Below are 27938 nucleotides of genomic sequence, written 5' to 3'. Positions count from 1 at the left end.
TATGAACACAGTAGAGCATGTGTCCTTATTACAAGTAGGAACATCTTCTGTGTATATGCCCAGGAGAGGAATTGCTGGATCTTTCGGTAGTACTATGTCCAATTTTCTGAGGAACCACCAGACTGATTTCCAGAGTGGTTGTAAAAGCTTGCAATCCCACCAACAATGGAGGAGTGTCCCTCTTTCTCCACATCCTCGCCAGCATCTGCTGTCACCTGAATTATTGATCTTAGCCATTCTGACTAGTGTGAGGTGGAATCTCAGGGTTGTTTTGATTTGCATTTCCCTGATGATTAAGGAACACTTTTTCAGGTGCTTCTCAGCCCTTCAGCATTCCTCAGTTGAGAATTCTTTGTTTAGCTATGTAGGCCATTTTTTAATAGGGTTATTTAATAGGTCTGCCTTTACATGTTACTTGACCTTTTCCCCTTACTGCTTTTAATATTCTGTCTTTATTTAGTGCATTTGATGTTCTGATTATTATGTGTCAGGAGGAATTTCTTTCCTGGTCCAGTCTATTTGAAGTTCTGTAGGCTTCTTGTATGCTCCTGGTCATCTCTTTCTTTAGATGAGGGGAGTTTTCTTCTATAATTTTGTTGAAGATATTTGCTGACCCTTTTAGTTGAAAATCTTCATTCTAATCTATACCTGTTAATCTTAGATTTGTTCTTCTTATTGTGTCCTGGATTTCCTGGATGTTTTGAGTTAGGATCTTTTTGCATTTTGCATTTTCTTTTATTGTTGTGTCCATGTTTTCTATGGAGTCTTCTGCACCTGAGATTCTCTCTTCTGTCTCTTGTTTTCTGTTGCTGATGCTCCCATCTATGTTTTCTGATTTCTTTCCTAGGATTTCTGTCTTCAGAGTTGTCTCCCTTTGTGATTTCTTTATTGTTTCTACTTCCATTTGTAGATCTTGGGTGGTTTTGTTCAATTCCATCACCTGTTTGGTAGTGTTTTCCTGTAACTCTCTAAGGGATTTTTGTGCTTCCTCTTTAAGGGCTTCTAGCTGTTTCCCTGTGTTTTCCTGTATTTCCTTCTTAAAGTCCTCCATCATCATCATGAGAAGTGACTTTAGATCCATGTCTTGCTTTGCTTGTGTGATGGTGTATCTAGGACTTGCTATGGTGGGAGAGTTTGGTTCTGAAGATGCCAAGTAACCTTGGTTTCTGTTGCTTCTGTCCTTATGCTTGCCTCCTGCCATCTGATTATCTCAAGTGCTTGCTGCCCCCAATATATTTGATTGGAGCCTGTCCTTCTTATAATCCCAGTTGATTCAGGACTCCTCAGAGTCCAGCTTTCTCTGTGATCCTTTGCTTGTGGGCTCCTGTGAACCTGAGATTCTGGGTGTGTCAGAGTTTTTAGCAGTCGAGCTTCCTCTGAGACACTGAAATCCTGATGTGACCAAACTCCTGTTTTTCTGGGATCCTGTTATCATAAGTTCCTGGGTGTGTTGCAGTGCCTGGGATTGGTGTCTCCTTTGAGGACCATGGAGCTGTCTTGTCTGTTTGAAACCAAGGTAAACCATACTGATCAGAAGGAACCAGAGCCTCTGGTCGGGCAGGGCTCCGGTGTTCTTGTTCCTGCTGTCACAGGCCCATCACAATTGGTTTGAAACAGATGTTATGTTCCACTGATCCTAAGATCATGTGGAGAGTCCTCTGGGGACCGTGGCGGTGTCCACCAATTCTGCACCCAAGGGGACTCAGTGCTGGAGCCAACCAACCAGAAGGGACTTGTGCCCCTCGTCAGGCTGGTTTTCTGCTTCCCTAATGTTGTCTCAGGTCCCACACGATTGGATTGGAACCGATGTTGTGTTCCATTCACCAGTGATCCTAAGATCGCATGGGATAGTCCTCTGGGGACCATTGGGGTGTCCGTCAATTCCATGCCCAAGATGACCCAGTGTTGGTGCAGACCAGAAGGTACTTGTGCCCTTGGTCAGGTGGGGTTTTCTGCTTCCTTACTACTGTCTCAGGTCTCACACAATTGGATTGGAACCTATGTTGTGTTCCACTTACCAGTGTTCCTAAGATCAGGTGGAGAGTCCTCTGGAAACCATGAGGGTGTCTGCTGATTCCGCGTCCAAGGTGATCAGGTGCTGGCGCTGACTGGATGGGACTTGTCTCCTTTTCATTTTAAAGCAACCATAGAGATCATTCTTTAGCACATTATATTTTCCAGATAATAGTGCTTTTATTGAAGTTACAGTTAAAATGGGACTACTTTTGTGAAATGACATTCATTTTCAATATCTGCTTTGCATTTTATTATAAAGCACCTTTTAAAATATTTTCTTGAGGTATAATAGAAAGGTTTGTACATTCTTTCCCTATTGTCACATTCTGTTAGTAACATGTCTTCAGCTGCCTCTTTATTCATTTATATTTGAACTATTAGAGCCTGCTTGTTTGTTATCAGTATCATTAATTGTTTTTCCTCCTGGCTTTCAGGAGATCAAGTAGCCAAGAATTTTTATTTTGTTTTATTTTAGTCAACCTGGTTGTAGTGTAGTTAAAGTGCTCTGTAATGCTTAGAGAGAACAGGTTAGAGTCATGCAAATCTCTTTTAGATTACATTCAGTGTTAGATTTTTATTAAGCACTGAAGATTAATGCTTAATCTAGAGCTATCTCTTCAAATATCTTCTCAACTCTAAGTATTTTTAAACCTGTAGTCAAGAAAGCAAAAATTTTTATGCTTCTCAGATGGAGAAATTTATAGTCTGAGACTAATGATCTTTGGTTCATTTCCAAAAGATCATGTCATTAGATGGCATTCATATTTAATTGATGACAGTACAGACTTTTCTGTATCATTCTATATTATAGATTAAACTATCAATTTTTATGAGTTCATCTTCAGTCTATGATGTGTTTGTGTAAATGATATAAGAACATGTTAGTGTAGAGATCTCTTTAGCAGCCATCAACTTATTTGCAGATTATATTAAACAACTAAGCTAAGCTACACACACACACAGAGGGGGGGGGCTTATTCTGCATAGGAACACCTCTGGACTAAAAAACCACTCCTGATTACTTGAGAATTCCAGTATCAACTTCGTTCCTCATTTCTCTCTTCCTCACCTACAACATCTTATTTTATGGGCATGCTAAGCACATTTTTACCTCTGTATAGAGTGTCATCTCTATTTGCAAAATATAGATTCCTCTTTCTATATCTAGCTTTGAGATGTCCCAAGAAACTTTTCTTTCCAATTCCTCTCTCTATCACATCCTGGTTGCAGCTATGTTTGGATATTGCTATACTTGTGTTTCCCATAAATGCCTTTGCATGCTTCAAATAGAAATAATAGTTTGCTTTTCCTCTCCACTAGATAACATATATCTCTAAGGCAAGATACTCATTTGTTATTTTTTTAGATTTTCAATCACTGACATTAATAAAAGAGAGCAATTCTCTTGTCTAATGCTCAGTAAATAATATGAATGAAAGATTTTTTTAAAAAATAAGAGCAATTCTTTCAAATACTAAAATACCCAGAAGAAATAGATTATCAGTATCCCAAGGGTTAATTGCTGATCCAGAGTCTCTAATTTCTTTCTCGATACATGGAGTACCAGTAGAATTTGTAGATATTTGGTTACACTATTGATCATGAAGTACTCACTACTCTTGAGAAATGATAAGAAAGAAAGGAAGAAAGAGTGAGAGAGAGAGAGAGAGGAGAGAGAGAAGCAGCTAAAGGTACTATTTAAGTTTTGAAAATTAGATAGTGTCATGAGAATTTGGTGGACCAATTTCTGTTATAATTCTTTGGCAATTACCTTTATAGTTGAGCAAGCATCTCAAAATCCAAACTTCCTCTGACTGTGCTGAAGCCCAGCATGCATGACTTTGGCAAGTTGCTAGCCTGTGAGGCCTGGTTTTTCCATCTGCTTCATGGAGGAAAGATATTGTAGGACTAATGTGATGACAGAATGGAACTGATGTTATCATGAGTGAGTATTGTGAGTAACACTTTGCACAAAACAAAGCCTTAAATACTAGCAATGCCATGACTGCTTTGACCTGGTAAAATATGTTTGCAGAACACAGCAGCCATTCCAGCTTGTTAGATTTCAGAGGCTTTGGAGTTAAACACTTGAGGGTTACCCATGTCACCCACATAGTACTTAACCTCTTTGTTTCCTTTCTACATTTTAAAACAGAACTCAGTATCTGACTCACCTTAAACTTAGTAGTGATGACTGAATGAGGATTGTATATATCATACTTAACACAGAGACCAGAAAAAGTAGAGACTTGATAAATGGTGATTATTGAGCAAAGGAGATGACTTAATAAACAAAGCAACTGCTGGGGCTGGAGAGATGGCTCAGAGGTTAAGAGCACTGGTTGCTCTTCCAGAGGTCCTGAGTTCAACTTCTAGCAACCACAGTGTGGCACACAATCATCTATAATGGGATCTGATGCCCTTTTCTGGTGTGTCTGTAGACAGCAACAGTGTACTCATATAAAATAAATAAATAAATCTTTTATCTGGCATAACAAAATCCTAACATAGCAAAAACTATTCTCAACAATAGAAGAACTTCTGGTGGAACCACCATCCCTGACCTCAAGCTGTACTACAGAGCAATTGTGATAAAAACTGGTAAAATGACAGACACGTAGATCAATGGAATAGAATTGAAGACCCAGAAATGAACCTACACACCTATGGTCACTTGATCTTTAACTAAGGAGCTAAAACCATCCAGTTGAAAAAAAGACAGCATTTTCAACAAATGGTGCTGGCTCAACTGGCAGTTATCATGTAGATGAATGTGAATTGATCCATTCTTATCTCCTTGTACACAGCTCAAGTCAAAGTGGATCAAGGAACTCCACATAAAACCAGAGACACTGAAACTTATAGAGGAGAAAGTGGGGAAAAGCCTTGAAGATATGGGCACAGGGAAAAAAATTCCTGAACAGAATAGCAATGGCTTGTGCTGTAAGATCAAGAATTAACGAATAGGACCTCATAAAATTTCAAAGCTTCTGTAAGACAAAGGACACTGTCAATAAGACAAAAAGGCAACCAACTGATTGGGAAAAGATCTTTACCAATCCTAAATCTGATAGAGGGCTAATATCCAATATATACAAAGAAATCAAGAAGTTAGACTCCAGAAAACCAAATAACCCTATTTAAAATTGGGTACAGAGCTAAACAAAGAATTCTCAACTGAGGAATACTGAATGGCTGAAAAGCACCTAAAAATGTTCAACATCCTTAATCATCAAGGAAATGTAATTCAAAACAACCCTGAGATTCCACCTCATACCAGTAAGAGTGGCTAAGATCAAAATCTTAGGTGACAGCAGATGCTATCGAAGATGTGGAGAAAAAGGAACAATCCTCCATTCCTAGTGGTATTGGAAGATGGTACAACCACTCTGGAAATCACTTTGGTGGTTCCTCAGAAAATTTGACTAATACTACCGGAAGATGCAGCAATATACCCAGAAGATGCTCCAACATTGAATCAGAACACATGCTCCACTACGTTCACAGCAGCCTTATTTATAATAGCCAGAAGCTGTAAAGAACATAGATGTCCCTCAAAGAGGAATGGATATAGAAAATATGGTACATTTACACAATGGAGTACTACTCACCTATTAAAAACAATAAGTTTATGAATACTTAGGCAAATGGATGGATCTGGAGGATGTCATCCTTATGGAGGTAACCCAATCACAAAAGAACACACATGATATGCACTCACTGATCAGTGGATATTAGCCCAGAAATTTAGAATACCCAAGATACAATTTGCAAAACACATGAGACTCAAGAAGAAGGAAGACCAAAGTGTGGATACTTCACTCCTTTTTAGAATGGGGAACAAAATACCCATGTTTAGAGTTACAGAAACAAAGTTCAGAGCAGAGACTGAAGGAATAACCATCCAGAGACTCCCCACCTGGGAATCCATCCCATAAACAACCACCAAAACCAGACACTATTGTGGATACAAAGAAATCAAGAAGTTAGACTCCAGAAAACCAAATAACCCTATTTAAAATTGGGTACAGAGCTAAACAAAGAATTCTCAACTGAGGAATACTGAATGGCTGAAAAGCACCTAAAAATGTTCAACATCCTTAATCATCAAGGAAATGTAATTCAAAACAACCCTGAGATTCCACCTCATACCAGTAAGAGTGGCTAAGATCAAAATCTTAGGTGACAGCAGATGCTATCGAAGATGTGGAGAAAAAGGAACAATCCTCCATTCCTAGTGGTATTGGAAGATGGTACAACCACTCTGGAAATCACTTTGGTGGTTGCTGATAGCAGACTGATATAGCTGTCTCCTAAGAGGCTCTGCCAGTACCTGAAAAATACAGAAGTGGATGCTCATAGTCATTCATTGGACTGAGTACAGGATTTCCAATGAAGGAGCTGAAAGTACCCAAGGAGCTAAATGAGTTTGCAGCCCCGTAGGAGGAATAACAATATGAAATAACCAGTAGCCCCAGAGCTCCCTGGAACTAAACCACTCATCCACAAAACACATAGTGGGTCTCATGGCTCTAGCTCCATATGTAGCAGGGGATGGCCTAGTTGCTCATCAATAGGAGGAGAGGCCCTTGGTCCTATGAAGATTCTTTGCCCTAGGATAGGGGAATGCCAGGGCCAGGAAGCAGGAGTAGATGAGTTGGTGAGCAGGGGGAGGAAAGGGGATATGGGATTTTTGGAGGAGAAACTATGAAAGGGGATAACATTTGAAAAGTAAATGAAGAAAATATCTAATAAAAAATAAAATAATAAAAATAAATAATAAAATAAATAAAAAATAAAAAATAATTTTAAAGTAACTGCCATGTATGTAGGAGGACTTGAATTTTACAGCACTGACTGGAAGATGTGGGATGGTGCCTCCCATCTCAGTCCTGAGGAGGGTCTGTGACAGGTGCTTCCCAGAAGCTCACTGACTAGCTAACTTAGCCAAGTCGGTGAACACTGAACAAATCTGTCTCCTCAAAAGATGTGAGGTGCAATCAAGTGTGCAGTGCTCAGTACCAACTTTTAGTCTTAGCACACACACACACACACACACACACACACACACACACACACACCCATACACACACATATACAGTGAGAGAGAGAGAGAGAGAGAGAGAGAGAGAGAGAGAGAGAATATTATATAGCCAAGAGGAAAATGTCTGCTGTTGTGTTAATAGGGATCAGACAGGCCAAGAGAAAGCATCTTTCAGAAAATAGATATTAGTTGTAAAAATTTCCATTTTTAATTACATTCTAGAAAACATTTCTCTATTCTTGCCATGCTGTTTTTATGATATTTGAAAGCATGTTTTAATTCAGTTTGTTACTTTCTATCACAGTTACTGACTATGTATGAACCGCACAAAGCTGACAAGCAACTTTATGAAAAATTTATAAGCTCACATTGTTGGCTCTAGCATGCCATCCTGTGTTGTAGCCCTGAGTACAAGGAAAAGTTCCCTGGGCTGACAATTATTGTTTACATGTGGTTTTCTTCTATGGTAGAGTCTCAATTGTCCAGAACCTTGCTGTGATGAGAAGAGCACAAGTCTGCTCCCCTGGAGCCTTCACACTTCGGGGCCTCTCTCACCCCACATCACCCATGCTTGTCTTGATGTTCCCTGATATTCTTAGACTTCAGTGTAACAGAGAACTCTGTTAGCCTAATGTACCTGATCTGCCCCTTATGTTCTTCTCTTACTCTGTACAGAAGAAAGCAAGCATCTGTGCAGTAATGAGACACTTCTGTTAGAAGAAAACTGGAAGGTCTTAGTGGTGACTGGAAACACAGGTACTCAGGCCAATGTCACATTGTGGGTGTATGGATATGAAGGTGTCACTGGACCAATCAGCCTTACCAAGGACAGCCAAGAAAAGCTCTTCCTTCCAGGACAGACAGATGAATTTCAGGCAAGTCATGTTATTGTTTGAAAATTTCAAAGTTATGTAATATAGATGTGTGTGTCAGAGAGAAAGAGAGACAGAGAGAAAGAGAGGAGGGCCAGAGTTAGGCAGAGTTAGACTGAGACAGAGACTGAATCAGTGAAATAAAGAGATAGAGGAAGATAAAGACAGAAAAAGGGAGAGTCAGAGAGACTGCATAAAATGAACCTAGTCTGTTATAAACACCATAAGTTAATTAATTCATTTCCTGCTATAATAGTCAAAATAAACACATTTACTCATCTCTCTTATTCATAGAAGTGAGGAAGATTATGTAAAAATATTCTTTCTTTAAGGCCATTTCTTAAAAAAAATCATCAATCTAGTTAATATTGTGCCCTGATTACAAGATATGGGAGATTCTTAAGAGTAATGGAAGCCCCTCTTTCTGTAGTTGATATGCTTTCAGACATTGGTAAGCTGAACTAAGTGTTAAGAGGCTCTGCCCATGATGATTTAAATTGCTCTCACACTTATATCTTACTGGAAGAGCTCTGAGCTGCTGTGGTTTGCATATAACCTACTGCTTGTGTCACTTGTAGGAGCACTGGCCAAAAGTCAACCAGGACAGTTACATTTTACTTTACTAATTCTTGCCCCCTGCAAGACAAAAGCTGTATGGTTCTTCAGTGCATTAACTGAACAGCAGCCGCTTATCCGTGAGGGTCTCTTTGTGTACTAGGGATTAGCGAATTATGGAGGCCAACCTTAGTCACCAGTCTGAAAAGGCTGCTTGGGGGTTCAGCACTTGGCCTCACTAATATCCAGTTAGTTTTGTATCTTCAGTGCTGATTGTAGTTCTAATTTTATGCTTATTTATGGAGTTTTACTGATGAAATACAATTGTCTACAGTGATGGAGGGACACTTTGATAGGGCCCATGGTGGTTACTCCCTCTAACATGTGTTTTGAATGTTTTCTTGAAAATGATAGCTCATAATTCAGAATGCATGTTAGAATTAAAACCTAAGTCATTCACAGAATCATGATGTTCCTGATAATATGTCATATGCCATATGTATTGACAGGTTGATAAATTTTCTCAATGTTTTTCAGGAAAAATTTCCCTAGGGTTGAATCTTAGAGGCTCGTGATTGCACATTGGAATACCTAGAGAGCTTTAAAAACCATTGACAACTACCTGCATTTCCAGAGAGCACATTCATTTTGTTTGGGTGCATCCTGAATACTGAGATTTTTAAAAAAGCTCTCTATGTGCTTCTAAAGTGCAGTCACTGTTACTAGTCCTGGCCCAACATTAGGTGAGCTTGATTGGTGCTAGCTTCCTGTATGACAACTGTCTGACCTTGAATATGTCATTTAATTATGTATAGAAAGGAGGCAATGACTTCCCTTCTTTATAAATCCTGAGATGATTATGATAGAAAGAATGTGTACTAAGAAAGAATCCCATTTACCACACAGGAAATGTATAGGTCCGGGTAAAAGTAATTGTAGCAGTTTTGCAGTGTTGAGATTTTCTGTGTGTTACTAGAATACCTTCTTAAATAAATAGAGTTAAGTCATTTATAATTTTAATATGTTTCTTTCCTTTTATGATTTTGGCTAATGGCTTCCTGTTTGTTTTATATTTATTTTGTACCATGGAAATGATGTTACAGAAAGAGCAAATTAAAACTCTATTCTTATTTGAGTTTGAAATGGGTCATAAAGCAATAGAGGAACTTGCTACATCACAACATACATGACTCAGGAGCTGCTGATAAAAGTATAGTGCAATGGGGGGTTGTTCGAGTAGTTTTGCAGAGTGGATGAGAAACTTCATTATCAGGAACAAGTGTCCCACCATCAGGCATTCACAATGACTAAGTAAGAGCACTTTTCCAACCTGATACTCTTACAACTATCAAAGAAGTAGCCAAAGAACCCAGAGATGACCACAGGAAATGAACGGAAAATGCAAAGAGACTCAACAGGTGCCCATGAGCTGACTGAAACAATTGCCAGTTTTGAACTTTTATTCTCTCTTAATTCTATTCACTGATGAATGATTTCTTGATGAGACTGTGGCATGTGACAAAACGCAGATTGCATACAACAAGAAGCTCCGAAGGTTTTTTGAATGCCAAACTTGCATAAAAATAGTCAGTCACGATCAGTTGGTTGGATCATCTACAGGAGGACTGATGTATTATAGTTTCCTCAATCCTCGTGAAACCAGGTCTGAGAAATATGGGCAGCATATTTATGGGATATTCCATGATTGCATCAGCTAAAGTAGTGTTGTTCCAATGGAATGGGCTTCCCCATGATACCCCACAATCACTAACTGCATATGACACAATCACTGCTTCAGAGGATGAAGTTATTGGGCTAGAAAGTTCTGCCACATCTATTGTATTACCCAGATTTCTGCCAACAAATTAGAACCTCTTCAGACCTATCCATGGCTTTTTTTCAGAGAAACTCTCCCACAAAGTGCAAATTTTATGTAACAGGAATAAACAAAATTATTTATTATGAGCAACAGTATATAATGGTTTCTAGTCTGACTAATTAAGATGTATTTTGGCTTAGTTATAATAACCAAAAGTTCACAATCTGCAAGCATAATTCCTTTTGTATCAACCTAAATGTAAACTGGTAAAGAACAGAGGTCCTGGTATCATGAATATGAAATTAATATTAAATGAACATATTATTAGTTACTTTACTTTGGATAAATTGCTTATTATTTTTCTAGTAATGGAGGCTGGGTCTACAAAGCCTCTTGGACTCTGCAGGTGTGTGGACTCTAACATATTAGCAAAGATACACCAGGAGTCAATGAGGGCTACAAAATATCAGGTCCCTTTCCATAACCACTAGCTCATATCATAATGTAAGTTTTAGTAAGACAGACAGATGTTGTCTGTGTACTAGAGTTTAAGAAGGCTTAGGCTGGGGATTATGAGGAATTGCTGCCAATGACTCTTGGTAATTGGAGAATCCTAAATTAGGATTAGTTAACTCATCCCCACTCTTTAATTTGTGGGAATGTTTCTTGTACTCCTTTGCATTGCATAATTTGTCACTTCTGAATTCATCTTTTATTTTTCCCACTTTCAGCTTCAAGTATACATATAGCTGTCTTTGAGGACAGTGTGACATATCTGATCAAATAGACTTCAGTTAACATTTTATGCTCCTAGAGCCTGGTGTGGGTACAGTGTGTATACTTAAGGAAATTACTCACTGGAGCGTGTTCATCCTATAAAGTAGACTCCTTGAAGAACCTTTCTTCCTGTAGACTGCTGGACCAAGGCAAGAAATCATGCATCGTGGGGAGCTGAGGAAGTTATGAGTGTGTCAGATCTGGAGTGGGTACTGACATGAGCCAACTGGGTCAAGGATCAAAGCCACTGACCCATGGATGTTGGCAAAGCCATCCTATGTGAGGCTCAGGGGTATAACACTACTTTATTATGCTATAAATATCTGCTTTCAAAGAGATTCTTCTTCATGTTATACATTTTCCTAAGATGGAGACTGTCCCACTGCTTTTGTTTTTCATATCTGTGATGTTGCACAACATCTAGATTTTTGTATTAAAAGTATTATGTCTGTGGTAGTTTGGTCCCCATAGACTCATGTACTTAAATACTTGGTACATAGGAAGAGGCAGTATTAGGACGTATGGTTTTGTTGGAGTAGGTGTGGCCTTGTTGGAGGAAATATGCCATTGTGGGGGCAGGGTTTGCAGTCTCCTTTGCTTAAGCTCTGCCCAGCATGGAATTACAGGCTCCTTCTGGCTGCTTTGGATTAAGATGTAGAACTCTCAGCTCCTTCCCAGCACTCTGTCTGCCTTCACATTGCCATGCTTACTGCCATGATGATAATGGACTAAACCTCTGAAACTGGAAGACAGCTCCAATTAAATGTGGGTTGCCTTGGTCATGGTGTCTCTTCATAGCAATGGAAATCCTAACTAAGAGATAGAAATTGGTACCAGGAGTGGGGTATTGCTGTGATAGTCCTGACTATGCTCTTGTTTAGAGGAATGTGGATTTTAAAGAAGTAGGGCTTAATGAGCTACACTATTAGAAACATGGAAGACAGTGGTGCTGAGGGTGATTGAGCTTTTAGGATCTAGTTCAAGAGGTTTGAGAGAAACAGAATGTTAATATATTGCCAAGAGATCATTCTTGTGATATTTGGTGAAGAATGTGGCTGCTTTTTACCCTTGTCTGAAGTTTTTTTGAAGTATAGTGGCCATGTTTACAAAGATCTACAAGGAAAAGGAGGTCCTGGCATGGTGGTATAGGCCTTAAATCCCAGTACTCAGAAGACAGGGTAATGTAGATGTCTGAGTTCAAGGTTAGTCTAAAGAGTGAGTTCCAGAACAGCCAAACTTATGTATTAAGCCATTGAAACCAGAAAGCTGGTGAAGATGTAATTGATCAAGGGGGCCCATGTTCTAGTTCCTCCAAGCAGCAGAACTTGGCAACTTTTTCTGGCTTTAGAATCAAGGAAAGAATTTTTCTCTGAGACTAAGGAAGGCTTCTGAGGCTAGAAATATAGCAGGGGTGTACTGACATGGAGGTCCAGAGAGGCCAGTATGTGATACTGTGAAGCCTGGATTTCTTTGAAGACCCCAAAAATGTTGACTATGCCAGAGCCATGGGATACCTGTCATAGAAAGCTATTAATAGGGAGCAGAAAAAGTCCAAGAGAAAGAAATATGTTGCAGTTAGCAAAACTGAAATGAGTTGAAGATTTGAAGAGTATCGTGATATTAGATGCAGAGTTTGGAGTTTTCCCAGCTTAGTGTTTCTTTTGTACAGTATCTCCCCACCATGCTCCCTTGTGATAGTAGATGCAGAGTTTGGAGTTTGCCAAGTTTAGTGTTTCTTTTGCACAGTACCTCCCCACCATGCTCCCTTCTCTACATTTTGAAAGGGTAATGTATATACTGTGCAATGATATGTTGGAAGTATGGGATCTACTTTTTGATTTTGATTTTATAAAAGATTACTTTGAGAGATTGCATGAATCTCAGAAGAGTCTTTAAACTTTAGACTTTTAAACATTGTTGGGACTGTGATAATCTATGGGGACTTTTAAGTTAAACTAAATACATTTTACATTGTTATAGCTACAAGCCTATGGGGCCAGGGAGTGGAATGTGTTGGTTTGAATATGTTTAACCTCTATAGACTTGTTTGCTTCAGTGCTTGGCCAATGGGAGGGTCAATATTAGTATGTGTGACCTTGTTGGAGTTGGTGTGGCCTTGCTAAAGGAAGTATATCACTGTGGAATGGGCTTTGAGGTCTTCGATGCTCAAGTTCTGCTGAGCATGGAATTGCAATCTATTCCTGGCTGCCTTAGGATTAAGATGTAGAACTCTGAGCTACTTCTCCAGTACCATGTCTGACTGCACACTGCCATGCTTTCCACCATGATGATAATCTACTAAACCTCAGAAACTGTAAGTCAGCGCCAATTAAAAGTTTTCCTTTTTAAGAGTTGCCTTGACCATGGTGTCTCTTCAAAGCAATGGAATCCCTAACTATGAAAATGTCCATTCAATATATAAAGAAAATATGGGGCCAGAGATGTGTGCTTTAATTTGCTCAATTAAAATAATCACAAGAATTTGCACTGAGCTCATAGGAATTACAAAACAGTTCTCCAAAATAAAAACTAACCAAATGCATATGCTTGTGTGGAGGACTGCTTTTCTTCCTTGAACTATGATATCCACATTTTAGTGGAGGAGTCAAAGAGTATTTTCAAAATAGAAGGAAGTTCTGGACTCACAGGTACTTTCTATAACCTTGGAAATTTTCTATATTTTTTATTTTATTTGGTGAGAATTCCTTTTTATTCTCAAAATTAAAGCCCTTCTTTTTGTCACTGACATGTAACAGCGTTGGTTCTAGTGAGAAATGTGTGCTTGTCAGAGAGCATCACATGCTCTTTATCCCACTCCTTCCTCTGACTTCCTTTTGCCAATGTCTAGTCAAGTTAGAGGATATTTTTTTCTCATTTTTTTGTCTGTGAGTTTGATGGACAAGCATCTGAGAGAACTTTCTTCTGCAAGGCCTTCTAAGAGTATCACAACCATGAGCAAAGTGCTTTAAATCTTACAAAGAACAAGAATATTGTGATGTGCCTAATTTATAATGTTTTAGTAATTTTCTGACTTTGCATTTCATCCAGGTTGTACTAAGAGGCATTGGAGAGATATACAAGATCAGAATAGGACATGATGGAACTGGTGGGCAACCAGAGTGGACCTTACAGAGGGTAATGGCTTTCCTTTATGCTTCATACTTATGCTGATAAAAAGAGCAAGCAGGTCACATAAAGAGTGGGTGTCAAAAATACTGTTTAAATTGTCCTAAGTAATGCAAACAAAAAATTGTGGACACACACCCTTAGTGCTTCACTATGGTGAATTACATTTTAGCAGTAGTATTTTATAATAATATTTTTAAAATGTGACTTTTATTAATAAGTCAAAACCAGAAGAATATAGAAAAATATAAGAATCAAAGGGCATCTTTATTCTTTGATATCTATGACCACCTTAGTAGTCCATGTTCTTTACCATGTGTTTTGTGAATCTCTTACATGTATGCTTGTATCTTCATTCTCTCTCTAAAAATATATGTACATAGAATCTACTTGTATATGAATTATAAATATGTGTAAGATAAATATATTAATAAAATATATTCTATAATATATACATAGTATAATAATATGAATAAATATATCAGTATAAATGAACTTACACAAATGTGCATCTTTTATGGTTTTCTTTCTTTCTTTCTTTCTTCCTTTCTTTCTTTCTTTTTTTTTTTTTTGTTTTTTGTTTTTGTTTTGTTTTTCGAGTTAGGGTTTCTCTGTGTAGCCCTGGCTGTCCTGGAACTCACTCTGTAGACCAGGCTGGCCTCGAACTCAGAAATCTATCGGCCTCTGCCTCCCAAATGCTAGGATTAAAGGCGTGCACAACCATGCCCGGCTATGTTTTTAATAAAATCAAGTCATCTTACACATACATTGAATAGCCCATTTATTTATGTTTATAGTTAATTGCATCAATAATGTATGCTGAATGCTTGCCATATGTCAGCTGCCTTACCAATGTTATTGTATATTTACTTATCAATTACTCCTTTATTTGACTACTGTTGATGTTCCTATTTTATAGATGAGAAAATTAATGCTCATTGAAGTCAAATAGTTTTGCTACAATCATTTAGTAAATAGTCATCTTGTACATTGGTCTCTGGAGATTCTAAAGCATTGTCATTGGACCTTGTTTTTAAAAGTAGTGGTTAAAACCTTAGTGGTCCTTATATTTCTAAATGCAAGCAATACATTATACAAAAAAGATGATATATTTGAATTATGAATGTTCTCTGCTTTAATATCTACATCTGTCATTAATTTCTTTATTGTGTGTGATATGCTAATAAAATATTTTATGTTTAATATTTGGATACCACTGGTAAAATATGGCAATATTTTCCACTTTAACTATTTCACAATCTTATCTGTGATCTTTGCTGTTGTATATTTGGCTGTATGAAACTTAATTTTGCTAAGATATTTGATAAATTTACATATAAGTTTACTATTGTATGTCTCTGTTTGTGAGAGGGGGGTGTCTTTGTGGATGTATGTGTCACAGTGTATACATTTCAGAGGTTAGTTTTGTACTAGATCTTTCTCATCAGCTTTATGTAGTTCCAGTGATAGAATTTGGGTCCTTAGACTTGAGCAGTAGGTGTATCTCAGAACCCCTGCATCATACTTAGCATATACAGAGTTCAAAAAAAAGTGCTAGTTTATAGTATAAGAACAAATACGTACATTGTGAATAGTGGTTCAGATATCTTTTGAACAACTGACAGGGCACTATATTGTGGTTGATATCATGGAGAATGGTAGGAAATTATCAGCTTTGAGAGAATTCAACAGAGAGACAGAAATGAACTTCCTGGAAGATACAAAGCTCATTGGGTCTTCAGATAAACATTTCAAGTAAAACCTGTTATAGAAGGAAACACTAAGTTCCAGGAATCAAGAAGAGGGATTATCATTACCCCTACTCAGTAATAAAGATATCTGAATTGCAGAGTAGGAGAACAAATAACAGATTCAGCAAAACAATTCATCAGCTAGAAATATAAGTACCAAAGTGATATGAAAGAAGAGATATTTGTATACATACATATACATATTTGTATACATACACACACATACACACACACACACACACACACACACACACACACATATATATATTTGTCAAATGGTTTCAAGTTTATAAAAATTGCAGTGATGAAAGCAATCTCTACTTACTAAACTTGGGCCCTTCTGCTTCTTTACTCTTTGTTATGATGTGTGCATGATGTGTGATTTGTTATTTGTTGTTTTAGAACAGTGTCAGTTTAGTCATGTGAATATCTCACTCATCATAATAGTCCCTTCCATCAAGTGTTGGATCCACTGGTGCTTCTGGCTTGAAGCAGTCATCAATGTGAGGGTTGCCAAATAGTGATATTTTCTGACTACGTTTTTACTTCTGTATTTCCTGTCATTCTTCTATGAAGCAGAACTTTCTATTTCCCTTGATTAAACATTGTATTTATTAATGTATCCAGCTTTCCATATCTGTGGACTCTGTCTCTGCATTACTCAGCCAACTATATATGAAAAACATTTTGAAAATAAAGTATCTTTAGTGAAAATTCCAGGCTTCTTTGATGATTATTTCCTAAACTATCTAACAACTATCTATGTTGCAATGGTTACTATAAATAATTTATAGATTATTTCAGCTATTTCTGAGAGTATAGCAGGGCTTTATGCAAAAAATATTTATTGTATAGCTTAATCACTCTTTACTATTGGTGTTCATGGAGTCCTTGCACCAATCTCTGGCATATCAACAGGTGCCAACACCAGCAAAATCTTACTTCAATAGGCTTACTTTGCTCTGATCATGACTTATTTTGGTGCTAAAATTATTCTTTACCCTTTAAGCTTCTATATCCTTTTGGCATGTTGGTATCCAGTTTAAGAGGGCTTCTTTACTTTCTCAGGTAAAAGATGTTTCAAGCTTATTTAGTGTTTTCTTTTGTCAAGTCTTGGAATCAACTATATTTTCAAAAAGCCCTAGCAAAGAAGGGTATTAAAGTTAAAAACAATTTAACAAGACACTCTGAGAAGTTGTTTTCCACTAATGTCCAAGCCCAGAGGCTACTTTCTCAATGTGATGCCTGAACATGCTTATGTTTCATAGGAAATGTTTCCATGGTGAATTCCATTGTATAATGCTACTGAACTTTTTATTCCTAATTTGCGCAGGGCAAGGTACAGAATAAACATACTAAAGGCTCAATTGGTACTAAAGTCATTCGTTTACTAGCTATTTAAAAACTAAATTTGCCACTAACAAAATATTTCAGATGACAGTCTATTAGCAAGGATCCATGGTAGTGGAATCTACGTTTGATTCCAGCACTCAGGACTCAGAGGCAGGAAAATCTCAGAGGACAGGTTGGTCTACAGAGTGAGCTTCTGGTCAGCCATAGTTACACAGAGAAATCCTGTAGCTCTGTAGCAGAGTATCATTAATATTGTCAGGTATTGGTGCTTGCTATTGAGATGGGTCTCTATTTAGGCTAGTTATGGTTGGCTGTTCCCTAAGTCTCTGCCCCATTCCTAGTCCCTGCATTTCTTGTAGCAAAGATTAATTTTGGGTAGAAAGTGTTTTAGGTGGGTTGGTGTCCCTATTGCTTCACTAGGATTCCTGCCTGACTACAGAAGGAGGCCTTTTCAGCTTCTGTATTCCCACTGAGTGAGTCTCAGCTAAGGTCACCCCCATTGATGCTTTGAAGCCTCCCCTATTCCAGATCTCTGACATGTTCTGAAGATTTCCCACCACCCCCCAGCTGCAGATTTCCATTATTTTTCATGACCATCTGGTAATTTTCCTGTCTCTCCCCAAATCTGATCCTGAACTACACCCATTAACCTCCCCATGTCTCCTCTCACCCAGTTTTCTCCCTTCATCTGCCTCCTATAATTATTTTATTCCCCCTATAAGTGAGATTCAGTTTTAACTGATTTATTTCAGCCCTGATTTGGCAGAGGTCCTAACCTTGATGATCCTGGTGTTGGGGACCTCTGACGGGTATCCTTTGGCTATGGTTCCACATCAGCAGGACTCATGAAGTTGAGTTGAGAGGTGTGGGGAGAATGAGGGTCCAGTGGGAATGGCAGGCTGCTCAAGTCTGCTGGGTGTGCCCCAGAGGACTCACTGTGCTAGAAAGATGGGTGATTAAAGATGGAAGAGAATCTGACCTGTATGGTTCCACAACTACAGGTCTGATAAAGGTGGGTGGAGAGGTGGCAGGATCTGTTTTATTATTTTATTATGTGAAGCGTGTGTCTGTGTGAATAGTCACTTGAGAGGGTAGGAGCCTACAAAGACCAAAGGTTCCACATCCTTCTGGAGGTTAAAGGTGATTGTGAGCTGTCAAACATGAGTGCTGTGAACCAAACTTAGATCTTCTGTAAAAGTAGTACATATTTTAAATTCTTGAACCATCTCTTCAGCCCTAATGATATTGTTTTAGTATAATAAAGATTTATACTATTTCATAATTCATTGAACTTTTAAGTTTTGAGTTTATTCTTCCTCTCTTTCTCTCTTTCTCTCTCTCTTTCTCTCTCTCTCTTTCTTTCTCTCTTTCTTTCTTTCTTTCTTTCTTTCTTTCTTTCTTTCTTTCTTTCTTTCTTTCTCTCTCTCTCTCTCTCTCTCTCTCTCTCTCTCTCTTCCTTCCTCCCTCCCTCCCTCTCCTCTCTCTCTCTCTCTCTCTCTCTCTCTCTCTCTCTCTTTCTTTCTTTCTTTCTTTTCCGGGGCTGATGCTTCATGTGGCAAGATTATCCCTGTCCAATTATGTTAAAGTATTAGTGCAGCAGGAGGCCTGTGATTGGACAGGGTAAAGGGAGGTAGCATGTAGAGTTGCAGGGGCAGAGAGTGATTCAGAGGAAGGGGAGAAGAAGTCAAGATGGAGGCGGATGGACAGGAAGAAGATCCTGATCTCATGGTTTTAAATAGCCACAGGTAGTTATGAATATCATATAGGGATAGACTAACTGGGATAACTTGTCTAATCTAGGTGGGCAGTTTGTATCATTATCAATTGGCTCTGAAATTATTAAATAGGCATCTTGTGAATTGAGAATTTATTGATATGTAAATCTGACTTGTTAGTTATAGGCTTCTAGAGTTTTGTTTCTAACAGGTTGCTGGGTGCTGTGGCTGCTGACTGTGAGGTGGGTAGTCATTGGGTGGGGACTGGCATGGTAGCGAAGGGAACTTGGGAGCTCCAGCCCCACCAGAGAGTTGGTGGGCAAAGAGTAGCTGGATGGAATGTGGGAACTTGATGGTTCGATTTTTAATATTTCCCACAAAAGCTTCACGAGACATTAAGCAACATAAGGACCAATATTCAGAGACTGCTTTTGTTTCATTAACATGACAATTATATAGTGGGAAAGCAACAGATATTTGTATGAATCTACTCATGATTAGCAATACATAGGTGTTTATAATTTCTGTGGCTTAGAAGATGAGATGATAAAGATGAGATCCCCAGGAACCATTTTGATCTAGAATGAGTTAAGTGGGTGAATTAGTGAGGTACTTTGATATATTTGAGAGAAAGTCATAGATTCAGTATGAGTCTGGCCTTAGCTATGAAAATGATTCCAAAATATAATGGAAGTGGGTTTGATGGTTAAATGGGAGGAGACACAAGACTGGTAGCGAGCCAATATTAGAAGCTAGGTTAAACTGAAGCCCCATTTACAGAAATTTCTAGCACAAAAGGTAAACGTCTTACTCAGAGCAGTGGGGAGGAGCTTGTAGAGAGAGGACCTTGAAGATTAGAGGTGTGTAGGAGAACACAGCTAGGGGAGATACAGTGTTGTTTAGAGCTTGTATCTCTCAGTTATCCATGATGGGCAAAATTATGAAATATATCTAGTCATATATTTAAGTGTCTGATTTGCCATAGCAAGTGGAATTATCTATTACTAATATAGCTACAACAGTTTCCTTGTACTTGATAGAATGGAATTTGACAGACATAAGTCCCCTGATTTTATTACCGTAGATTCAACTAATAAATATACACCATCTTTTTACCACCTTATACAGGTCTTTTACCACCATGTCTTAGAGCAATACTGAGCTGTGTAGAAACACTTCTCTGTAAAACATTACAATTATCTGTCTGACAAATAGTTCTTCTTGAATTTCATGATTTTTGCAAATTGTATCTTGTATCTTGGGTATTCTAAGTTTCTGGGCTAATATCCACTTATCAGTGAGTACATATCATGTGAGTTCTTTTGTGATTGGGTTACCTCACTCAGGATGATGCCCTCCAGATCCATCCATTTGCCTAGGAATTTCATAAATTCATTGTTTTCAATAGCTGAGTAGTACTCCATTGTGTAAATGTACCACATTTTCTGTATCCATTCCAATGTTGAGGGACATCTGGGTTCTTTCCAGATTCTGGCTATTATAAATAAGGCTGCTATGAGCATAGTGGAGCATGTGCCCTTCTTACCAGTTGGAACATCTTCTGGATATATGCCCAGGAGTGCTATTGCCAGATCCTCTGGAAGTACTATGTCCAATTTTCTGAGGAACTGCCAGACTGATTTCCAGAGTGGTTGTACCTGCTTGCTATCCCACCAAAAATGGTGGAGTGTTCCTCTTTCTCCACATTTTATCCAGCATCTGCTGTCACCTGAATTTTAGATCTTAGCCATTCTGACTGGTGTGAGGTGGAATCATAGGGTTGTTTGGATTTGCATTGCCCTGATGATTAAGGATGCTGAACATTTTTTCAGGTGCTTCTCTGCCATTCGGTATTCCTCAGGTGAGAATTCTTTGTTTAGGTCTGAGCCCCATTTTTTAATGGGGTTATTTGATTTTCTGGAGTCCACCTTCTTGAGTTCTTCATATATATTGGATATTAGTCCCCTATCTGATTTAGGATTGGTAAAGATCCTTTCCCAATCTGTTGGTGGCTTTTTTGTCTTATTGACAGTGTCTTTTGACTTACAGAAGCTTTGCAATTTTATGAGGTCCCATTTGTCGATTCTCAATCTTACAGCCCAAGCCATTGCTGTTCTATTCAGGAATCTCCCACCTGTACCCATATCCTCGAGGCTTTTCCTTACTTTCTCCTTTATAAGTTTTAATGTGTCTGGTTTTATGTGTAGGTCTTTGATCCACTTAGATTTGAGCTTTGTACAAGGAGATAGGAATGGGTCTATTCGCATTCTCCTACATGATAACCACCAGTTCTGCCAGCACCATTTGTTGAAAATGCTGTCTTTTTTTCCACTGGATGGTTTTACCTCCCTTGTCAAAGATCAAGTGACCATAGGTGTGTGGGTTCATTTCTGGATTTAATTCTATTCCATTGGTCTACCTGTCTGTTGCTATACCAGTTCCATGCAGTTTTTATCACAATTGCTCTGTAGTATAGCTTTAGGTCAGGCATGATGATTCCAACAGAGGTTCTTTTATCATTGAGAAGAGTTTTTGCTATCCTAGGTTTTTTGTTATTCCAGATGAATTTGCAAACTGCCCTTTCTAATTCCTTGAGAATTGAGTTGGAATTTTAATGGGGATTGCATTGAATCTGTAGATTGCTTTTGGCAAGATAGCCATTTTTACTATATTGGTCCTGCCAATCCATGAGCACGGGAGATCTTTCCATCTTCTGAGATCTTCTTTGATTTCTTTATTCAGAGACTTGAAGTTCTTATCATACACATCTTTCACTTCCTTAAGTGAGAGTCACACCAAGGTATTTTATATTATTTGTGACTATTGTGAAGGGTGTTGTTTCCCTAATTTCCTTCTCTGCTTGTTTATCCTTTGTGTACAGAAAGGCCATTGATTTGTTTGAGTTAATTTTATATCCAGCTACTTCATTGAAGCTGTTTATCAGGTTTAGGAGTTCTCTGTTGGAATTTTTAGGGTCACTTATATATACTATCATATCATCTGCAAAATGTGATATTTTGACTTCATCTTTTCCAATTTGTATCCCCTTGATCTCCTTTTGTTGTCTAATTGCTCTGGCTAGGACTTCAAGTAATATATTGAATTGGTAAGGAGAAATTGGCAGCCTTGTCTAATCCCTGATTTTAGTGGGATTGCTTCCAGCTTCTCACCATTTACTTTGATGTTGGCTACTGGTTTGCTGTAGATTGCTTCTATCATGTTTAGGTATGGGCCTTGAATTCCTCATATTTCATGAATGGGTGTTGGGTTTTGTCAAATGCTTTCTCAGCATCTAATGACATGATCATGCGATTTTTGTCTTTGACTTTGTTTATATAATGGATTACGTTGTTTAAACCATCCCTTCATCCCTGGAATGAAACCTACTTGGTCAGGATAGATGATTGTTTTGATGTGTTCTTGGATTCGGTTAACGAGATTTTTATTGAGTATTTCTTGAGTATGTTTTGAGTATTCATAAGAGAAATTGGTCTGAAGTTCTCTATCTTTGTTCGGTCTTTATGTGATTTAGGTATCAGTGTAATTGTGGCTTCATAGAATGAATTGGGTAGAGTACCTTCTCTTTCTATTTTATGGAATAGTTTGAAAAAAACTGGAATTAGATATTCTTTGAATATCTGCTAGAACTCTGCACTAAACCCATCTGGCTCTGGGCTTTTTTAGGTTGAGAGACTATTAATGACTGCTTCTATTTCTTTAGGGGATATAGGACTGTTTAGGTCATTAATCTGATCCTGATTTAACTTTGATACGTGGTATCTCTCTAGAAATTTGTCCATCTCATCCAGGTTTTCCAGTTTTGCTGAGTATAGCCTTTTTAGAAGGATCTGATGGTGTTTTGGATTTCTTCAGAATATGTTGTTATGTCTCCCTTTTCATTTTTGATTTTGTTAATTAGGATGCTGTCCCTGTGCCCTCTAGTGAGTCTGTCTAAGGGTTTATCTATCTTGTGGATTTTCTCAAAGAACCAGCTCCTCATTTGGTTGATTCTTTGAATAGTTCTTCTTGTTTCCACTTGGTTGATTTCTCCACTAGTGTGATTATTTCCTGCTGTTTATTCCTCTTGGGTGAATTTGCTTCCTTTTGTTCTAGAGCTTTTAGGTGTGTTGTCAAGCTGCCAGTGTGTGCTCTCTCTAGTTTCTTTTTGGAGGCACTCAGAGCTATGAGTTTTCCTCTTAGAAATGCTTTCTTTGTGTCCCATAAGTTTTGGTATGTTGTGGCTTCATTTTCATTAAACTCTAAAAAGTTTCTTTATTTCTTTCTTAACCAAGATATCATTGAGGAGAGTGTTGTTCAATTTCCATGTGAATGTTGGCTTTCTATTATTTATGTTGTTATTAAAGATCAGCCTTAGTCCATGGTGATCTGATAGGATGCATGAGACAATTTCAATATTTTTGTATCTGTTGAGGCTTGTTTTGTGACCAAGTATATGGTCAGTTTTGGAGAAGGTACCATGAGGTGCTGAGAAGAAGGTATATCCTTTTGTTTTAGGATAAAATGTTCTGTAGATACCTGTTAAATCCACTTGTTTCATAACTTCTGTTAGTTTCACTGTGTCCCTGTTTATTTTCTGCTTCCACGATCTGTCCATTCATGAAAGTGGTGTATTGAAGTCTCCCACTATTTTTGTGTGAGGTGCAATGTGTGCTTTGAACTTTATTAAAGTTTCTTTAATAAATATGGCTGCTCTTGCCTTTGGAGCATAGATATTCAGAATTGAGAGTTCTTCTTGGAAGATTTTTATCTTTGATGAGTATGAAGTGCTCCTCCTTGTCTTTTTTGATAACTTCGGGTTGGGAGTCGATTTTATTAGATATTATAATGGCTACTCCAGCTTGTTTCTTCCTACCATTTGCTTGGAAAATTGTTTTCCAGCCTTTCATTCTGAGGTAGTGTTTATCTTTTTCTCTGAGATGAGTTTCCTGTAAGCAGCAAAATATTGGGTCCTGTTTGTGTAGCCAGTGTGTTATTCTATGTCTTTTTATTGGGGAATTGAGTCCATTGATATTAAGGGAAAGCAAAGAAAAGTAATTTTTGCTTCCTTTTATTTTTGTTGTTAGAGTTGGCATTCTGTTCTTGTGGCTGTCTTCTTTTCGGTTTGTTGAAGGATTACTTTCTTGCTTTTTTGTAGTGCATAGTTTCTTTCCTTGAATTTTTTTTTCTGTTATTATCCTTTGAAGGGCTGGATTTGTGGAAAGATATTGTGTGAATTAGGTTTTGTCATGGAATACTTTGGTTTCTCCATCTATGGTAAATGAGAGTTTGGCTGTGTATATTAGCCTGGGCTACTATACCATTTGTGTTCTCTTAATGTCTGTATAACATCTGTCCAAGATCTTCTGGCTTTCATAATCTCTAGTGAGAAGTCTGGTGTAATTCTAATAGACCTGCCTTTATATGTTACTTGACCTTTTTCCCTTACTGCTTTTAGTATTCTATCTTTATTTAGTGCATTTGTTGTTCTGATTATTATGTCTCGGGAGGAATTTCTTTTCTGTTCCAGTGTATTTGAAGCTCTGTAGGCTTCTATTATGTTCATGGACATGTCTTTCTTTAGGTTTGGGAAGTTTTCTTCTATAATTTTGTTGAAGATATTTGCTGGCTCTTTATGTTGAAAAATCTTCATTCTCATAGACTTCTATTATCCGTAGGTTTGGTCTTCTCATTGTGTCCTGGTTTTCCTGGATGTTTTGAGTTAGGATCGTTTTGCATTTTGCATTTTCTTTGATTGTTGTGCCGATTTTCTCTATGGAATCTTCTGCACCTGAGATTCTCTCTTCCATGTCTTGAATTCTGTTCCTGATGCTCGCATCTATGGTTCCAGATTTCTTTCCTGGGGTTTCTATCTTCAGTGTTGTCTCACTTTGTGTTTTCTTCATTGTGTCCACTTTCCTTTTTTTTTTTTTTTGGTCTTGTATGCTTTGTTCAATTCTATCACCTGTTTGGATGTGTTTTCCTGTTTTTCTTTAAGGACTTCTACCTCTTTAGCTGTGTTCTCCTGTATTTCTTTAAGTGAGTTATTAAAGTCCTTCTTGATGTCCTCTACCATCATCATGAAATATGCTTTTAAATCCGAGTCTAGCTTTTCGGGTGTGTTGGGGTATCCAATCCAAGGTGGGAGTGCTGGGTTCTGATGATGGTCAGTGGTCTTGGTTTCTGTTAGTAAGATTCTTATGTTTGCCTTTCGCCATCTTGTTATCTCTGGAGTTAATTGTTATAGTTGTCTCTGGTTGGAGCTTGTTCCTTTCATGATTCTGTTAGCCTCTACCAGCAGACCTGGGAGACTAGCTCTCCTCTGAGTTTCAGAGTACTCTCTGCAGGCAATCTCTCCTCTTGCAGAGAAGGTGCACAGATATCTGGCATTCGGACCTGCCTCCTTGCTGAAGATGAAGGCCCAAAACTGGGCCTGTCCCAGAATCTGTGTCGCTTCTGTAGTCAGCACTCTCACTTGCACAGACTATTCTCTGAGAGATCCAGAACCAGAGATGGCTCTCCTAGGTGCTCCAGCAAAGCCCTCCTGGGGCGGGGAGGGGGGCGTGGATACCTCTCCTCTGGCAGGGAAGGTGCCCGGATGTCTGGAACCTGAAACAGGGTCTGACCCAGAAGCAGTGTAGCTTCTGTAGTCCATACTCTTCTTACCTGTTCAGACTAGTCTCTGAAGGATCTGGCATCCAAGATGGCTCTCCTAGGCGCCCCAAGGTAACTCTTTAAGAAGAACATTTAATTGGGGCCTGCTTACAGGTTCAGAGGTTCAGTCTATTACCACCAAGGTGGGAACATGGCAGCATCTAGGCAGGTATGGTACAGGAAGAGCTGAGAGTTCTACATCTTCATCTGAAGGCTGCTATCAGAATACCGGCTTCTAGGAAGCTAGGATAAGTGTCTTAAAGCCCACACCCACAGGAACACACCTACTCCAACAAGGGCACACCTATCCCAACAGGGTCACACCTTCTAATAATGCCACTCCCTGGTCTAAGCATATACAAACTATCACAGTCTTCTTCATATATGTATATGTATATATATATATATATGCATATATATATATATATATATATATATATATATGTATATATATATATAATGGACTAATTGTACTAACTTGATTCTTTAGTACAGATAAGCCATGGGGCTTTCATTTCATACTTTAATATCCCACAGTTTGAGAAAAAGAACAATTGCTTTCTCTTAGGAATCAATGCTAAAATAAATAATAGCACAGATGCACTAATTGCACTCAAATGTAAACTGTATCAATTACTGCTAGTGTGCCCATTATGAAAAGAAATATTTCTGCTTGATGTTCAAACTTCCCAAGATATCACAGGTATAGTTATTGTCTTCAAGAGATCATTCCATCATTGATGTGACTGTATGTTTAGGCTTTTCTTGTAGATGCAATGATAATTTTCATAAGCCAATATAATTCTCTCCCTCCTGATGGATTTTTGGGGGAATTGAATTAATTCCTCTCCTCTGTGGTTCTGAGTAGAAACATTGGGTGACTGAGGTATAACAACCTAGGTGAACACTGTTAATTCTGTCATTGGAAATGTTGCTATGTCTCTCAGATATTTTAGGCTTTAGATAGATGTCTATTGGATGTAATTCCTTAAAACAATGCAGAAATCTAAAGTTTCTATGATGCAAAGTGATGACAATGTCATCTTGTGAAATTCTTCACATTTGGGACTAGGATTCATCAGGGAGAGCACTGAGAACAGGCTGCAGTTTCTGTTGAGGTGGTAGTAGTTCCTAGACCTTTCATTTAGGAAACTAGAGTGAGTGCTGAATATTTTATTGTAACGACAATGCTCATTTTCTGCATTGCTGTTTAAAAAGGAAAATGAATAGTTCATACTACAATCAAAAACTACTTCTAGAAATTAGCCACTTTCCTTTCCCTCATTTGACACTGAAGCTTAATATCAGGATACATTTCCTCATCACTGTTGACAGTAGTGTAGTGATCACACTCTGGCTCTATATTAGAGCTAGATTAAAAATCAAATCCTTAGATCTTTTGATATACATAGAATAATATGAGGTCACGCTTCAGTATGAAAACCGAGAGAAATTTATGAATTAACTTTATGAGTTAATTTATAAATTAAAAGAGAAGTTTAGTTTCTGGAATGATGTATTCCAGTCTTTAACAGACTGAGGAAATCTGAACACCTGCCATCATTAGACCATGTCCCCTGAGGTTCCTTCCCCAGCTGGTAGCCATGCACTGCTTACAGTTAATAACATCTTGTGATTACCAATGGATTCACTTAGAACTTGTTATCATATGGAGCAAGCCAGTGAGTCTGGCAAGTGTTTGCTGAACTTCTTTAAGTTTCAAGTTAAAGAGAGGTAAAACATCAAACTTAAATTCTAAGGACCAGCTACCTATTTCCTGTCATCTGACAGTTGAAAGGTATCTGTGTACTGGGAGCATGGTGACATACCCTATCACTCTTTTCTGTCTCTTTGACAACAAATAATGGGGTATTTTAGAGCTCTAAGTTTCTTTGTTAGTCATATTAATACATATTGACCAACTGTCCCAGTCAGTACCCATGCTATTATAATAAAATATTAAGCTAAATGATTGAATTGATTCTAGTTTAGCTTTTGAGTAACTAAAAGAAGGCAAGAACTGAGCATAGTCAGACAAAAATGAACACTGACTATTGAGACTAGTATGTGCTTTAGCAAGTTTTGCCAAATATAATTTATAATTGCTTTTCATCTTTGCACTTTTATATTTCTTTCACTGGAACTTACTTTGTTTCAGATCAGGTCATAAACTTTGAAATTAAAGCTATAGGCATAAAATATGTTTAATTTCTCACAAGTTGTCACTTATCTAATTTTAAGTAGAGCACAATTATTCTT

The 27938-nt window shown here is 38.0% G+C and overlaps 1 protein-coding gene across 4 annotated transcripts in view; it reads left to right on the top strand.

Annotated features, from left to right (window-relative positions):
* Positions 1-27938, top strand: part of Rp1 (RP1 axonemal microtubule associated) — a 408574-nt gene that overhangs the window by 224086 nt on the left and 156550 nt on the right. For all 4 annotated transcript variants that reach the window (XM_085835373.1, XM_085835382.1, XM_029485010.2 and 1 more), the window contains exons 18-19: positions 7736-7935; positions 14132-14218. In XM_085835373.1, coding sequence (XP_085691499.1) covers positions 7736-7935; positions 14132-14218 — 287 coding nt within the window. The remainder of the gene's footprint in view (positions 1-7735; positions 7936-14131; positions 14219-27938) is intronic.

The sequence above is a fragment of the Mus caroli genome, unplaced genomic scaffold (assembly GCF_978045245.1).
Source record: "Mus caroli unplaced genomic scaffold, Mus_caroli_1 scaffold_1, whole genome shotgun sequence".
NCBI lineage: Eukaryota > Metazoa > Chordata > Mammalia > Rodentia > Muridae > Mus > Mus caroli.
This window is presented reverse-complemented; position numbering and strand designations above follow the sequence as displayed.